Source organism: Macaca mulatta, chromosome 6, assembly GCF_049350105.2.
Source record: "Macaca mulatta isolate MMU2019108-1 chromosome 6, T2T-MMU8v2.0, whole genome shotgun sequence".
NCBI lineage: Eukaryota > Metazoa > Chordata > Mammalia > Primates > Cercopithecidae > Macaca > Macaca mulatta.
Window position 1 is genome coordinate 156,215,368 of NC_133411.1, and position 16,460 is coordinate 156,231,827.

General features: G+C 39.0%; 1 protein-coding gene across 2 annotated transcripts in view; it reads left to right on the forward strand.

The window, feature by feature from the left end:
- STK32A (serine/threonine kinase 32A) overlaps nt 1-16,460 on the forward strand; it is a 151,759-nt gene that overhangs the window by 86,943 nt on the left and 48,356 nt on the right. For both annotated transcript variants that reach the window (XM_015141153.3, XM_015141155.3), the window contains exon 5: nt 92-265. In XM_015141153.3, coding sequence (XP_014996639.1) covers nt 92-265 — 174 coding nt within the window. The remainder of the gene's footprint in view (nt 1-91; nt 266-16,460) is intronic.

The following is a 16,460-nucleotide window of genomic DNA, read 5'->3' on the forward strand; positions in this document are numbered from 1 at the left end:
CTCTGCTCTGTTCTGTCGGGTCTCATTTGCCTCTGAGACTCTTTAATGTGTAAATATATTTGATAAGTTTTCTCTGCTAATGCAATTCCAGGTATTCCTTCCAAGATGAGGAAGACATGTTCATGGTGGTGGACCTCCTGCTGGGTGGAGACCTGCGTTATCACCTGCAGCAGAACGTCCGCTTCAAGGAAGAAACAGTGAAGCTCTTCATTTGCGAGCTGGTCATGGCCCTGGACTACCTGCAGAGCCAGCGCATCATTCACAGGTCAGTCAAGTCCAAGGTGACCGCCATGAACGTAATGCAAGGAGAGAATCCACAACTGGCTAATTCAGTAAATTCTTGTGGAACATGACATTTAATCCTCATTAATTCTTGCAACAGTACCCTGAGGTAGGTTGATTGTCCTCATTTTGTAGATTTTTTAAAAGACTGAACACCTAGAGCTTAATTTGCCCAAGGTCACAGTAAACAGCAAGATCACAATCAATGAATTTTGGTACTATTTTATAACTAAGCTTAGACAAAGAGGAGAAAAGGTGGCATATAGAAACCTAATAAATATTAAACAAATAATTAAATGGAGGTTGCACATGTAGGGAAAGAAATAGAATGAAAAGAAAGAAACTTCTTAGGAAAAAAATTTGAGTCTTTCTAATATTCGTTGTCCTGCAGTCTATATTAAATTAATCCCTAATGTATGTACCGCAAATGGAGGTAGAGAAAGCAATAGCAATGTCTTCTGCATTTAGAGTATTTGTAGTAAATAAAGACATACAAATAACATAAGAATCCATAAAACTATAGAGATAATAGACAGAAAAGGATAATACTTTATAGTAAAGAAATTTGTAGTTTTAATGATGATTTTATATATAGTATCTAATTTGATCTCTGAAATAACCTGAGATAAATGATCAGAGCAGATATAATTAGACTAGAATTACATATGAAAAAATCATGGCTTGTCTACATTAAATTATCACCCAGATTTACTTATAAGAATTGTAAGCATATCAAACATCAAAACATCTACTAATCAACTTTAAAACAACTACTGCTTACTGGTTGATGACTTACTATGTGCCAGGCACTCCTAGGTACTTTATGTACGTTAGTTTATTAAATCCTGAAAACTCAGCAAAGATTCCACATTTCATTATAATATTCCCATTACACAGATAAACAAACTGTGTCAAAGATTTGCCAAGGACAAACAGCTAACAAATAGTGTAGCCAGGATTTAAACCTAGATCTCTCTGACCTCAAAGTCAGAATTCTATGATACCAATTCACATTACTTACACATGTGAAATATATGCATTGATTATACATCATTAAATGAAAAATCAGTACATATGACTCTGCTGCTGTCATCTCTAATCCTTGAAGAATTTGCTGAGATTTTAAGTACAATTATGTCTCAATTAGTAAAATGTTGGCTAGATAAAATATTTGACCACCATCAGTTGCCATTGACCTCTAATTTATTTTTTTAAACCTTTATTTATATTCTATTTTTTTATATATAGAGATGAGGTTTCACCATGTTGTACAGTCTGGTCTCCAACTTTTGACCTCAAGTGGTCCTCCTGTTTCAGCCTCCCAAAATGCTGGGATTACAGGAGTGAGCCACTGTACTCAGCCTATAATTTATCTTGATGAGTACAGAGCCTATAGGTGAAGATGAAGCATCAGAATTTATAGATTCTCTGTGCCAGGTACCACAGGCCAGTTCTTTTATTTATTTTTATTTTTATTTTGTTCGGCCTTGGCCCTCTACATTTAGTTTTTATTTAACGTTCCTTCTTTGGGAGGGCCTGTTTGTATTGGAAGTGTGCTCTTCAGGCACCAGATAAATGAAAGCAGACCGGTTAATCACATAGGATCTCAGAAGTGAATTTGCACACCTGGTGTTTTTTCAATAACTAGAAATCCTGTTCTCAAGAACTCATCTTCCTATACTGGTTTACTGCTCCCTCATAACTCTTTCTGAGGAGAAACTCTTCATACTTGTTAGTCTATGGAGTCCCTCTCAAAACTTTCATGCTCATTCATTCTCCCAAAAATTGCCAACCACAGCCTATCTTGGTTGTGACATCACAGATATCAGAAAGAAGGCAGTGACCTTGAGAAACCAGCATGGCCTGAGAGCCTTTTCACTCTGTCTCCTTTTCCTGTTTGAAATTGGGTTCTGTCCCTTCTGTCTTTAGGCTTCATGTTCTTGGTCATCAAAAGACCAGTTCTCTGAGCATTTTCGCCATGTGTTTAGAACTGTGTTCCAAGAGGAATTCAGGAGGGAAAAGCTACAAAAAATCTTGATACAATTTTTCCCCAAGGAGCTTACTAACACCAAATACTGTTTTTCTGTTCTTTCCCTCTCTTTTTCTCTCATCATCGTCATCATTTTGCCACTTAAATCATAAACCAAGGATTAACTTTCTGGATTTTTGCCCTTCAATCACGCCCAGTTATTACTTAGTTCTCGTCCTCAGAAGGGCCTTCTTGTACTGAAATGTCTCCTCACCATGGTAAATGTATGGAAGGCAAACAGGATGACATTTTGAGTGCAGTGTTAAGTTGAGATGACATTCTTCTGGCATCAAAAACTATTCAGGTGCATTTCTGTAGCCTCTATGCACCTCTCCCCCCACCTCCCAGATGTTATATTTTACAGGCTCTCATACCCTTTTGTACCTCTTCTGAGGAGTTGTGACATTTTGGTGTGTAATTAATTCATTTGTCTTCTTTACAAAATTGTGAACTCTGCATGTTTTGCTTTTCATTGTATAATCAGTATGTGAAAAAAAAATATGAGCCACATGAATGACTGATTGACCAGAAGTTCAGGCTTACAATCAGGAAAGATTAAAATATAAGATATTAAATCCAAAGGTCTCAGACCTACTTGTACCTTGGTCTTTACATTAATCATGTAATTTATCATCCAAACCAAGATACTCTGAGAGATAAAGGGGATGCTATTAATATTAATAATGGCACTGGGAAGAGTCAAAAGCCATCAATAATCTAGGCAATTCAGGACCTATGTCAACATCATTAAGGCTTTTCAAGGCAGTGTTTTTTGGTTTTTTGTTTTTTTTTTTTTTTTTTGTAGAGAAAGGGTCTCCCTATATTACCTAGGCTGGCCTTGAACTCCTGGGCTCAAGCAATCCTCCCGCCTCAGCCTCCCAAAACTCTGGGATTACAGATGTGAGCCACCATGCCCAGCTTCAAATAGATGTTTTAATTCTGACAGTGTTCTGATTAACCAGGATTTTCTGCTCTCAGAATACCAGATATCAATTTGAAATGGTGTCAAATAGCTTTTTAAAAAATGTACATGGTAAAAAAAAAAGCAGTGATCCCCTTGTCTAAGACATTTAAATGATAATAATTCTAGCATTCTGAGACTAGGGTTCCTGGGCCAGAGAATGCAAAAAGCAATACAGAAGAGATGTAGGCTTCTGAATACTGTGATTCTTTTTAAAATCTCCTTCTTCAAAAGAATCAGCATGATTCATGTTGTATTTGACTTCAAGATAACAAAACACCTTTTAGTTACTTAGAAAGATTAGATTGTAAAATACATGCTGAGTTCCTACAAATTAAAAGTGAGAATGAAAAAAAGCATCAGTGAAAGTACAGTAGATCTCCCGGACAAGAAGAGGCCATCTGCATAAAACTGAAGATATAAAACACGTGACTTCCTACTTTTAGATTAAAATCTCCATTTTGCCTTTGGACATGGTAGAAGATTCAAAATTACCCATAAACAGTCAGCAATACATGGAAGTAGGAGCAGCAGTAGGCTGCTGTTTGCTTAGGGCTTCCTGGGTACCAGGCTGCCTGCTAAGCACTTGTTATGAGTTATTTCAGTCTTCCCATAGCTCCAGGAGGTTGATGGTGCTTTGTCCCCATTTCACCGTCAATGAAACTCTGGTTCTGAAAAATTACTTGCCTGTGGTTGCATGGCTAGTAAGTGGGGAAAGCATCATGTTTAGGAAATGCAGAGCTCTTCACCACTCTCCAGCCTGCAGATGTTCAGTGTGGCTGCAGCTCTGAGGAGAGCACAGGACACGTATGCATGGCCACCTGCCTCAGGCACCTACAGACGGAAGTGGCACATGTGGAACAGACAGACAGAGAACAGCCTAAAACTGGAAGCTAAATTGTGTGAGAAAGACAAGTACTTCAGAGAAGATGGTGTGGAGTCACAAAACAAGCTTCATGAGAGCTCATACAGAGAACAGCCTAAAACTGGAAGCTAAATTGTGTGAGAAAGACAAGTACTTCAGAGAAGGTGGTTTGGAGTAAGAAAACAAGTTTCATGAGAGCTCTGAGGATGTAAAGGGGACTTTTAACAGCCAAAGCACACAGGAAGTCTAGCCTAGCAAGAGGAGTTCAATGGATGGAAGTCTCCACTTTTTTCCCCGAGTTAACATAGAAGGGGTTCTTTGTAAAATTCTGTTTTCACTTCAGCTTTTCTGCCAGAAATGTCTAGTGTAGTGATGTTTTTTAAAAAAACTGTAAGATCTGTTTCTGCCATACATCCCCATTAAGACATAAATGGAGTTTTATTTTGTGGATGTTTAAAAATCCATGGACTTGCACTTTTGGTCGTTTCTCAAATACGTAGAATATTCAGCTAGTTCTCTTCAATTTCAGAATCTTTCTTTTCTATAGTTGTTAAAGACACAGGGTTGCATAATAACCATTAGGTTTAAATTGTGCAATTAGACAACTTTCTTATTAGTCAAGAAGTCAAACTTTTTGTGTGAGTACAGCTTTAGTTTCCAAAGAATGGCCAATTTGAAGTATAATACTCTCTTTTGCTTACTTGAAATCTGCAAATAAATGCTTTAAATTATGGACAAAGTGATTATTTGCTTGTATTTAAAAAATAAGGAAAACAAAACTCATTACAATCTCTTCTACAGGGTTAGTACTATTTTATGTGTTGATTGCCACAGCCTCTCCAATGAACAATCTGGTGGAAAGCAATTATTTAATATTATATTCCAAAGACAAATTTCTGTTTACTCCCTTGTCAGATCTTAAAGAAGACTCAATTATGAATTTAAACTAATGAGATGGATTGTATGGGACAATTAAATAGTAAGTCATCTTGGGTCAAAATGCCATTTGAGTGGATGGTTGATTGTTTTCCCCTCTGGGAATTACCCCCCACTATAATGAGGTTATAACTCACTGTTTTCTAAATTTTTATAGGAATGAGATAAAAATCTAATTAGAGCAATTGGTGCCAGTAATTGCAGTACTACAGAGAGAGCTGCAAACATTTCATTTCCTATTGAGTACCGAAATGTTGAAGAGAAATAAAATGTATGACTGTCTAGAAAAACACAGGATGGTAGTATTTTTATTTATCACCTTTGCTTTCTTTGTGTATTCATTGGAACCAATAACTGATTCCAGATTCATTTTAGGGACTGTATAAGATGTAGATAGAAATTATTTCTCACACATGACCTCTTGGGCTGGAGTAGCTGCTTATGGGAAGTTCCTATCATTCTTCTAGAAATCAGTAACTTGACAGTGAAGAAAAAAATCTTAGGAATAATGCTTCTAGTCCAAGTATTTATTCAAAAATTATTTCTTGAGTACCTATTTGCCAGTGTTCTGAATGCCAGGCTCCCATGGGGAACAAGACAATCCCCCTGTCATGTGAAGTTGTTAATATCATAGTGTGAAAAATAGTCAAGTAAACACTTCAACATTAACATCAAATGTTGTGGCATGTGCCATAAAGAATGAAAGCTGTTATGTGCATATCCCGAGCTATGCATGTGTGCTTGCATGCATGTGCACGTGCGTGTGTGCACACACACACACACGCCCGCACACACACACAGAGTATGCTTAGCTGCATCTTCCCAATGCTCATGGTTATATCTCTAATTGTAGCCTCTGGACCATGATATTCTATATAAAAAGCTGTTTTATGCCATTGGGTATATATATACTTAAGCCTATACTTAAGCCTCTCCTATACTTAAGCCCTCATGGGTGGATACTACACCTCACTTATGTTTTAATCTCCAGCAACTTGCACTGGGTCTAAACTAGAGTGCTTGCTGGATAATTCAATGACTGAACAAATGAATGAGGACAGTATGTACATGTAACCACTGGGAGAGTGCAGAAGGTAAAGGTTGCTGTGGAGGATGTCACCTTCAGCAAGTTCTCAATTTATTCCACACATTCCTCTGTGCGTCCACAGCTTGTGGGGTTCTGAGCTACCTTTCCACTATGCTGGATTAGTTTTGTATGCTGTGTAACCAATTCCCACAGACCCAGTGACCAGAAAGAACATACCTTTATCAGCTCACAGTTTCTTTGGGTTAGGGGTCTGGGCACAGTCTAGTTGGATTCTCGGCACAGCTGCCATTAAGGTGCCAGCCAGAACTGGGTTCTCTTCTGGAGGCTGAACTGGGCAAGCATCCACTTCCAAGCTCAGTCAGGATGCTGGCAGAAGGTATTTCCTTGTGGCTGTAGGACTCGTGGTGGCTACTTTCTTCAAATTTAACAAGGAGAAGAATACTGTAGAGTGAGTTGGCTAGCAAGACAACAGAGTACATATACTTGAATAATGATGTATAACATCGTAACATAACTCAGTCACAGAAGTGAGACCATCACATCTGCCATGTAATGTCAGGTGGAAACAAACCATAGAACCAGCCCATGCTGAGGGGCTGGAAATTATGCAAGGGTGTGAACACCAAAAGCTGGGAATCCTGGGGTCACCGTACAGTCTGTTCACCACATTTCCTCTAAAGAAGTTGCACTGCATCACAGTTCGATACCAATTTCTTCTATGACCTTAAATATAGCCCTGAACTTCTCTGTCAAGGAAGAAGTGAGGAGGTTTCAACAAGTGATCAGAAATGATTCTTTTATATCTAAGACTCTAGGATGATTTCCTCTCTACCCTGATAGGCTGCTCTTCCAAGTATGACCTCCTCATTGTTCCTCTGCTCTACCACACACTCGTTCCCCTCCCAGAAGGCTGCCCAACTGTAGTGACCTGTCTAGAGAGGCTGTGATAGTGACTTGTAATAAACGGCTATTAGCACATTTACCAGTCAATGTCTTGTTTGCAATTCGGTTGTGGGCCAAAATTATGTTTGTTTTAACTGAGGTCTTTAGTTTATTTCAGGCAGAGATCTGGGCTGGGATGTCACCTTTGTGTCTCATTCTCACACACTGTACTATCTTAGCAGTCACATTTTATTTTCTTGAGATGATAATTTATAGGAAAAAATAAGAACTTTCTGCAGCTAGTCATTGTAGTCAATGATCGCTGAGTGACAGGTAAGCTCCTAACAAATAAATTCGCCAACACAGTGACACCTCAGGTTTCTGAAGCATGTGGGAATGAGTCATCTGGAGAGATGCTTTTCTAATTCCTGGAAGTATTTATTTCTTTCAGCTCATCAGAGTTTTTTAACTATTTAATTTATACTACAAAGTACCTATGTCACTTTTTTAATGACTTAACAGGAGCTATCACTCATTGCTTATACCAAGAACTGGGTACTGTGCTAATTGGCAGGTTCCACACACCACCTAACTTCATAATCAACAATGCTGTGAGGGGAATAAGCAACATGCCAATATACAGTCAGTATATGGGGACCAGATTCAAATGTAGAATTACTGTCTTCAAAGGCCCTGTTCTAAATATAGATGCCCTTACTTTCACTCTTATAATAATAAGATATCCTCAAGATCAGATGAGCTGTTCAGTGCTGTTTACCCAATGGCATAAAACTTCACCTTAGATATATATTTTAGTGGGTAGGTACTATATGTTAAATTGTGCTCCCTCAAAAAGATTTGTTGAATTCCTAACCTCCAGTGCCTCAGACTGTGATCTTTTTTGGAAAGAGGGTTTTTACCCAGATAGTCAAGTTAGAATGAGGCCACTAGTGTAGGCCCTAATCCAGTATGACTGGTGTCCTTATGAAAAGAGGAACTTTGGACACAGAGGAACATACATAGAGTGAAGATGATGGGATATAGAGAGGCACAGGGAGGATGACAGGTGAAGATGGGGGATTGATGTGATGGGTCCATCAGCCAAGGAATGCCAGAGATTGACAGCAAACCCATAGAAGCTGCAAGATACCTGGGAGGAGTTTCCTTGTGAGGTTTCAGAAGAAGCATGGGCCCTGCTGGCATCTTGATTTTTGACTTTCTACCTCCAGAACTGTGAGAAAATAAGTTTCTGTGTTCTTCAAGCCACTGTTTGTCATACTTTGTGACAGCAGCTCTAACAAATGAATGTAGTAAATACATTTTTATTGTTTTCTTTGCTGCTAATATTTTCATCTTTGCTTCTCTAGTAGGTGCTACTCAGAGCACCTTCTGTCCTCACTCCTAACATGCTGCTTACAATACATTATGGGATAGAAGACCAAGTGGCAAAACTTGTTAGTATTGTTTGTTAAATTAAAGTAATCCAAGAGAATATTCAGTAAGTCAAGTCCAATGGCTTTAGTATATGGTAACCTATTTTAATGTTGCCAGAGACTATCTTTGCTTACTTTTGTATTTCAGGTTTGGGAAGATATTTTCAGTATCTGTGGCTTTTTTATACCATTTCTCTTGCTCAAGGTGTTTTGTTTTGCTTTTATATATCTATTAGGAAAGTTAAATCTTTTCCATTTTACCAAAGCTACATGTCCAGTATGAGAAAACTTAAAGTCTAAAAATTATGTGATTACTTACATTGTGTGTGTTCTGTTTGATGCTGGCTTTCTTTCAGTGTGTTGATAATAGTTTCTGTTTGTTGCAGTGGAATAATAGACTTTGGTTTTAGGCTATCATCTGTGGGCATTAAGAAAATGCCCTTTCTTTTTGTTTTGGTAAATCTTCTTTTCAGTAGACCACAAGCCCTTGCAAATGTTCTCTTTTTCTAACTCTCATAGCAGAAGGGCCACTTGAGCCTCAAAACAAAACGGCAGTGCAGTAATGAGGGTATTAGGTTGATGTGTTCTATTCAGCACCTGCTCCCGAGCTACCGAATAATGAATGAGCATGAATTACACATTGTGAAAACAGGAGAATCTGCCTTCTTTGTGTTGTAGGCATCAAGCAGTTTCAAAAGGGCTTTGCAATTGTGTTTCTCACACAAAGCCACCCATTTGTGAAAACCCATGTGAAAAGGCAAAGAGAACTGCTTGTGTACAGGTTAACATTTAACTAGACAGGCAGAGCTTTTAATAATTTCTATAAGGTTAAGGGTTTCGTTAATATGCAACCTGTGATTTGGTCCAAGTTCAATTTTACTTTGCCCAGAATACATTATAATATAAAGCTTAAGCTTTATTCTTTCAGGTTTAGTTATTTAACATGTAACATTGATCAATTATGCATGTTGGACACAGAGCTCTGAAAAGAGCTTTGACGTATAAAACTATGGTTTTAGTCCTCTTAGAGCTATGATGTTTGGTAGGTTAGGTGAAATAGACACATTTTTGACTTACAATATTTTCAGCTTACAATGGGTTTATCAGGGCGTAACCCATTGTAAGTTGCGGAGCATCTGTACAATGGTACAGATATATATATAATGCATATAGTTTTATATCCTTTTAAGACATAATATGAAGATATTTTATTTGCTCAAACCTTGTTATGCAGTTTTCCACTGTAATATTCACATGTTGACAGTGAGGCTATTTGCATAGTGTTTATCACCAGCAATGGACAGCAGCATTTGAGTTACATAGTGGCTCTGCCAGTTACAAGACGGGCAACTTGGGTAAGACACTCAGCATCTCTCAACCTCATTTGTTTTATCCGTAAAATGAAGATAGCTATACATACTTCACAGGCTGTGGTGAAGATATATTCTAATGAATATACAGTCTTACATAAAAACATTCAATACATTCTAGCTACTCATGTATATTAATTTATGATACCCATTTGCTTTGAGTTATCTTCTTTGCAATAAGCTGTGGGAAAAACTTACTGTTCCTTCTCATACTCCAGGATACATCATCACCCAAATCATTATACATTCTTATATAATGCAAACATTAAGAAAGAATAATCATCTCACTAAAAAGCAGAGTGTGGTATGTTAGCGAGATTAAGAGGCTTTGGAATAGTTACATCAGGGATCAATTTGTGAGCTGTATGACTTTAGGCAAATTAATAAACTGAATTTCTTTAAATTTTGTTAAATAGGTATAATAGCATTATATATAAGAAAGCAGGAAAAATATGAGCAGCTCCTGTGATAATGCCTGCAAAATCAGGAGTGCTTAATAAATGGAAGCCACACTGCGATTTTCCAGATAATTGTGAAATAACTATGGGCCATTACAAAGCCATAGGAAATTAGAAGTGAGGAGTAATTTGGAGGTTGGCAAGCCCTACCTTCATCTAAAGGCAGAATTTCTTCTGCAGTCTCCCTAACAAGGAATCATCATACCTCAGGGATGGGATAGTCACTACCACATAAAGTAGTTCATTTTCAGACATGCGTAATCATTAGAACGTTCTTCTGTTGGTTCACAAATAGCCTTATGTCTCTGTTGCTGCCTGTTGGAGTTTTACTAAGTGTGCAGTCAGGCAGAGCTTCCACTCAGTAACCACCCACTAGTACTGTTGTACTGGTAATTTATGGACGGCGGCCATTCTTACTGGTCCATGTCCCATTCTGATTTGTGTTTCTGCCATTTTTAAGTGTTTTGAATATTAACCCTGATATCAGATAAACATGGAGTCTTGACTTTTTCCATAGTAGTGAATAACAGTGGAATAGTAACATCAGATTTGTGTGCCACTGTGGTCCCATCTATGAAATAGGGATAATAATTGTATGTGGTTCATAAAGTTGTTTGAGGATAGTGTGGAATAAAGTATAAAAAGGGCTTAGCTTGGTTTCTCAAATACTGCAATAAATGAAATCTGTCATCATGATGCTGTCACAATGGTTCAATAATTGAAAACATTGATTCATCATTTAACATCCTCAGCTTATCAGTTTCTCACTATCTAGCTCTTCTTACACTGGACCCTTCCTAAGTATTCGTTCGATGTTTTCTGGAAGTTAGTTGAACAATTACTGTGTGCCAGATACTACACAGTAGTCCCCCTTGATGCATGAGGGATACATTCAAGACCCCCAGTGGATGCCTGAAACTGCAGATATTTCCAAACCCATATATACTATGTTTTTTCCCTTTTGTACATACCTGTGATAAAATGTGATTCATAGAGTAAGAGATGAACAATAACTAATAATACAACGATTATAACAATACGCTGGAGTAAAAGCGTGTGAATGCAGTCCCTCTCTCAAAGCATCTGATTGTACCATACTTACCTGTTTTTGGACCACAGTTGACTGTGGGTAACAAAGCAAAACTGCAGATAAGGGGGGAATACTATACTACGAGTTTTACATGTGCCATTTAACTAAATCATTACAACTCTATAAAGTAAATATGATTATTGTCCTCAGTTACAGATGCAGAAGGCTGAGTCTCAGAAAGTTTTATTACTGACATGGTTTTGTTCTCAACAGAAAACCTCATAATGGTTTAAACAATAAAGAGATTTATTATCTTATAAAATCAGAACACCCAGATGTGTGCTGGACTTAGAGGGTATCTTGATTGAACAACTCAAGAGTATCACCAATTAACTGGTTTTTTTTCATTCTCTTCTCTCCTTTCCATGTGGTCACTTCATCCTCAGCTTTTTCCTCCCTGTGATTGCAAGAAAGCTGCCTGCTGCCCAGGGCTGCATGCTAAATTCTTTAAATCTAAAGAATCACACTCCTTCTCAAAACTTTCCCCAGGACAGCAAGGAAGCTTTTTCCTCAGAAGCCCACAGAGTAACTCTTTCTGATACTCAGTGGCTTAAATTGGGTCATCAGCCCATCCCTGAACCAATAACAGGGCCTGTGGGATGGGATAACTCTAACTTAGACCTGACTCACATAATCCTTCCCTACAATCAGGGTGGAGCAGGTTTCCCAAAGCACATAAAATACAGTGTGTGTGTGTGTGGGCACGCGCACGCACGCACATGCACGTGTGTGCACGTGTGCATGAATGTGTGTGTTGCAGGGAAGTGAAAATACCCAATTGAAAATTGAAATGATTAAGGGAATGAAGAATGCATATTAGAAAGGCCATTAGTAAGCTGCACAGTCAAGATTTGAATCTCAGCCATTTGACTACAGAATTCATACTCTTAAACCTCTACTATCTACTGCTTCCCAAATCAACCTAGAAATCCTTGGGGTTGGATAGGATCATTTGTGTTTGACACTATTACCAACATTACTAAGTACTATACTAATATACTCATGCAACCTAAAGCATATATATATATGTGAAGAGTGTATATGTACACACATATATACATACACATTCATACACTACACACAGTATAGCCTATACAGGGCTCATGTTTAATCCACATACACTGGTCTGGTCATATCAGTTGTATTTCAGTGTATGGGCTGATGAAGAGCTCATGCCTGAACTTTCCTGCTACTCCAGCCCCTTTTCCAATCTCCCCCTCATTCCCCACCTGCTCCCTCCCTTGACCCAGAAACTGAAGTGCTAACTCCTGGCCCAGGAGAGGTCCTTCAGGGCACTGCCCCGGGCTTCCATCACCATCCCTTCTGATGACTGATGACTGTGTTGTTCTAGTTGTTAAATATTTTGTCTATCACCTCTGGTTATTTGTAAGTATATATACTTACATGGAATACTATATATGCCCACTATACTTCAGTAAACTTTAGTATGCTAAGCTCTAAAGAGTTTAGATCATTTGTCCAAGATTACATAATGAGTGACTGGGATTACAACCAAAGATTGTCAGGTACAATCTTAGGAGGATGATACCTAGTAGTCTTTAATCGTCTAACCCTGACAGCTTTTCACTTCTGCCCCTGTTCCAAACTGTTTTTCCTTATAATTTTCCCTCACTCCCTCTTAACATAGGTCTGTTTTTTGAGACCAATAGCCCATGTGTGACACCCTAAATAATATGTTACAGAATTATATGTATAGTATTTTTCCCCTCTCCAGAACTTGGCGATGGCCCAATCTAAGAGACTGTTATGTGGCAAAGAATTAAATACAAACTATGGACCATCAGAAGGCCATGGGACACTGAAGGAGTTGATTTTGGCTTGGATATGCCAATTTCCTTGTTTGCTATTTTCATGTACATGTATCTGGTATAGGATTGCAGGGTGAGCAACTTGACTCCAGGGGAGACTCAATGAAGGGATGTAATTAGCCTGTTAACTCCACTAATGTCTTGTAAAGTCATTCAAGTGAGAACAGCAGATATATCAATTCCTTCTTGGATCCTGCCACAAGGAACACTGTATTTCCACTCTGCTATTTATAGTTCTCACAGCCGGAATCAGCTGGTTCAGCAGGACATGGCTCTTTTTGTTCTATCAAACCAAGATGCAATGAAAAATTTCCAAAGTGTGTGTCTTAGAATTTCCCTTTATCACTCCCAAAATTCCATAGTCCCTCTGAAATCATAGGCTCATAACAGGCATAAATCACTTCTTATTCATTACTCTTACTCTAATACATACACATACACTTACTAGAAAGTCAAGTTTCTTGGTTGACCAATGATAAATACAGTACATCTGGCACACAGGGTTTGTTTGAGTTGTTTTGGGGGTGGGGATTGGTTGTTTTGTGTTTTGTTTTGTTTTCTCTTCTCTTCTTAGGGGAAAAAAGACATGCAGGGCTTACTATTCCAAGAATTTGAGAAACCAGGGAGCCAGGATTCATTCATTTTTATGACAAATAGTTACTCGAGCACCTACTTTATTCTTGGGTACCTTTATGAGTCCAGGAGCTGCTGCATTGAACAATACAGAAAAGAAGTCATGTAAGTTCACTTAGAATTTACATGCTAGTGGGGACTGGGGGTTGAGAGAATGAAGCATTTTTACAAAGAATGCTAAAAGTGAACTATGGGCAGGAATTGAGGATATGAGAGTTTTGATGTATAAAGAAAAAGTGACAAGGTCAATAAGTGGTGGTCTTAGTGTGACAGATATGCCAGTTTGGAAATTGTATTGGATAAATGCTAGTCAGGGGCTAGGCTGTAGTTATGACAAGGGAATGATTAAGGAAGTGAGAATAAGGAAACTATTGGTGTAGGGTGGATGAAAAGATTCTTGGAGGCAAGTCAAGGAACTGAGAGGCCAGGGTGTTGGATGGAGCATTCGTGTAGACACTGAAGTCACCAAGAATGATAAATAACTAGACGGAATTCATCATTAGCTATCTGCTTATGATATTGATGTGTTTTGGCTGTGTCCCCATCCAAATCTCATCTAGAATTGTAGCTCCCATCATCTCCATTTGTCATAGGAAGAATGCAGTGGGAGTTAATTGAGTAATGTGGGTGGGTTCTTCCAATGCTGTTCTTGTGATAGTGGGTGAGTGTCATGAGATATGATGGTTTTATAAAGGGCAATTCCCCTGCACATGGTCTCTTGCCTGTCACCACGTAAGAGGTGCCTTTGCTCCTCCGTCACCTTCTGCCATGATTGTGAGGGCTCCCCAGTCATGTGGAACTGTGAGTCCATTAAACCTCTTTTTCATTATAAATTACCCAGTCTTGAGTATGTCTTTAGTAGCAGTGTGAGAATAGACTAATAAAGTCAGTTGGTATGAGGAGTGGGCACTGCTGTAAAGATACCCAAAAATGTGGAAGCGACTTTGGAACTGGGTAACAGGCAGGGGTTGGAACAGTTTGGAGGGCTCAGAAGATAGGAAAATGTGGGAAAGTGTGGAACTTCATAGAGACTTGTTGAATGGCTTTGACCAAAATGCTGATAGTGATATGAATGAAAAAGTCCAGGCTGAGGTGGCCTCGTGTGGAGATGAGGAACTTACTGGGAACTAGAGCAAAAGTGATTCTTGCTATGCTTTAGCAAAGAGACTGGTGACATTTTTTCCCTGACATAGAGATCTGTGTAACTTTGAACTTGAGAGATTATTTAGGGTATCTGGTGGAAGAAATTTCTAAACAGCAAAACTTTCAAGAGGTGACTTGGTTCTCTTAAAAGCATTTAGTTTTATTCATTCATAAAGATATGGTTTGGAATTAGAACTTAGGTTTAAAAGAAAAGCAGAGAATAAAAGTTCAGAAAATTTGTAGCCTGATGATGGAAAAGAGAAACCTATTTTCTGAGAAGAAATTCAAACTGGCTGCAGAAATTTGCATCAGTAATGAGGAGCAAAATGTTAATTGCCAAAACAATGGGGAAAATGGCTCCAGGGCATGTCAGAGGTAGCCCCTCCTATCACAAAGCCCTGAGTCCTGGGAGGAAAACTGGTTTCATGGGCTGGGCCCAGGGCCTTGCTACTTTATGTAGTCTCAGGACTTGCTGCCCTGCATCCCAGCTGTTTCTAAAGGGGCCAACATACAGTTCAGACCATTGCTTCAGAGAGTGCAAGCCCCAAGCCTTGGTGGCTTACACATGGTGTTGGGCCTGTGGATGCACAGAAGTTAAGAACTGAGGTTTAGGAACCTCTGCCTGGATTTCAGAGGATGTATGAAAATGCCTGGATGTCCAGGCAGAGGTGTGCTACATGGGCAGAGCCCTTATGGAGAACCTCTGCTAGGGCAGTGTGGAAGGGAAATGTAGGTTGGGAATCCACACACAGAGTCCCCACTGGGACACTGCCTAGTGGAGCTGTGAGAAGAAGACCACCATCCTCCAGACCCCAGAATGGTAGATCCACCAACAGTTTGCACCATGTGCCTGGAAAAACTGTAGACATCCAGTGCCAGCCAGTGAAAGCAGCCAGAAAGGGGGCTGTACCCTGGAATGCCACAGAGGTGGAGCTTCCCAAGGTTGTGGGAGCCCACATCTTACATCAGTGTGACCTAGATGTAAGACATGGAGTCAAGATTATTTTGGAGCCTTAAGATTATACAGCCTTGCTGGATTTCAGACTTGCATGAGATCTGTAGCCCCTTTGATTTGGCCAATTCCTCTTATTTGGAATGAGTGTATTTACCCAATTCCTGTAACCCCATTGTATCTAAGAAGTAACTAACTTGTTTTTGATTTTACAGGCTCATAGGCAGAAGGGACTTGCCTTGTCTTAGATGAGACATTTTACTGCGGACTTTTGAGTTAATGCTGAAATGAGTTAAGACTTTGGGGAATTCCCAGAACTGAGGGTTCCTACCCATTTTAGGCCATATAGGTAGCCTCCAGACATTGCTAAGGCATTTGTAAACTGTCATGGTGCTGGTGAGATTGTCTTTTAGCATGTTCATGTATTATAATTAGTGTATAATGAGTAGTGAGGATGACCAGAGATCACTTTTGTCACCATCTTGGTTTTGGCCAGCTTCTTTACTGCATCTTATTTCTATCAGCAGGGTCTTTGTGACCTGTACCTTG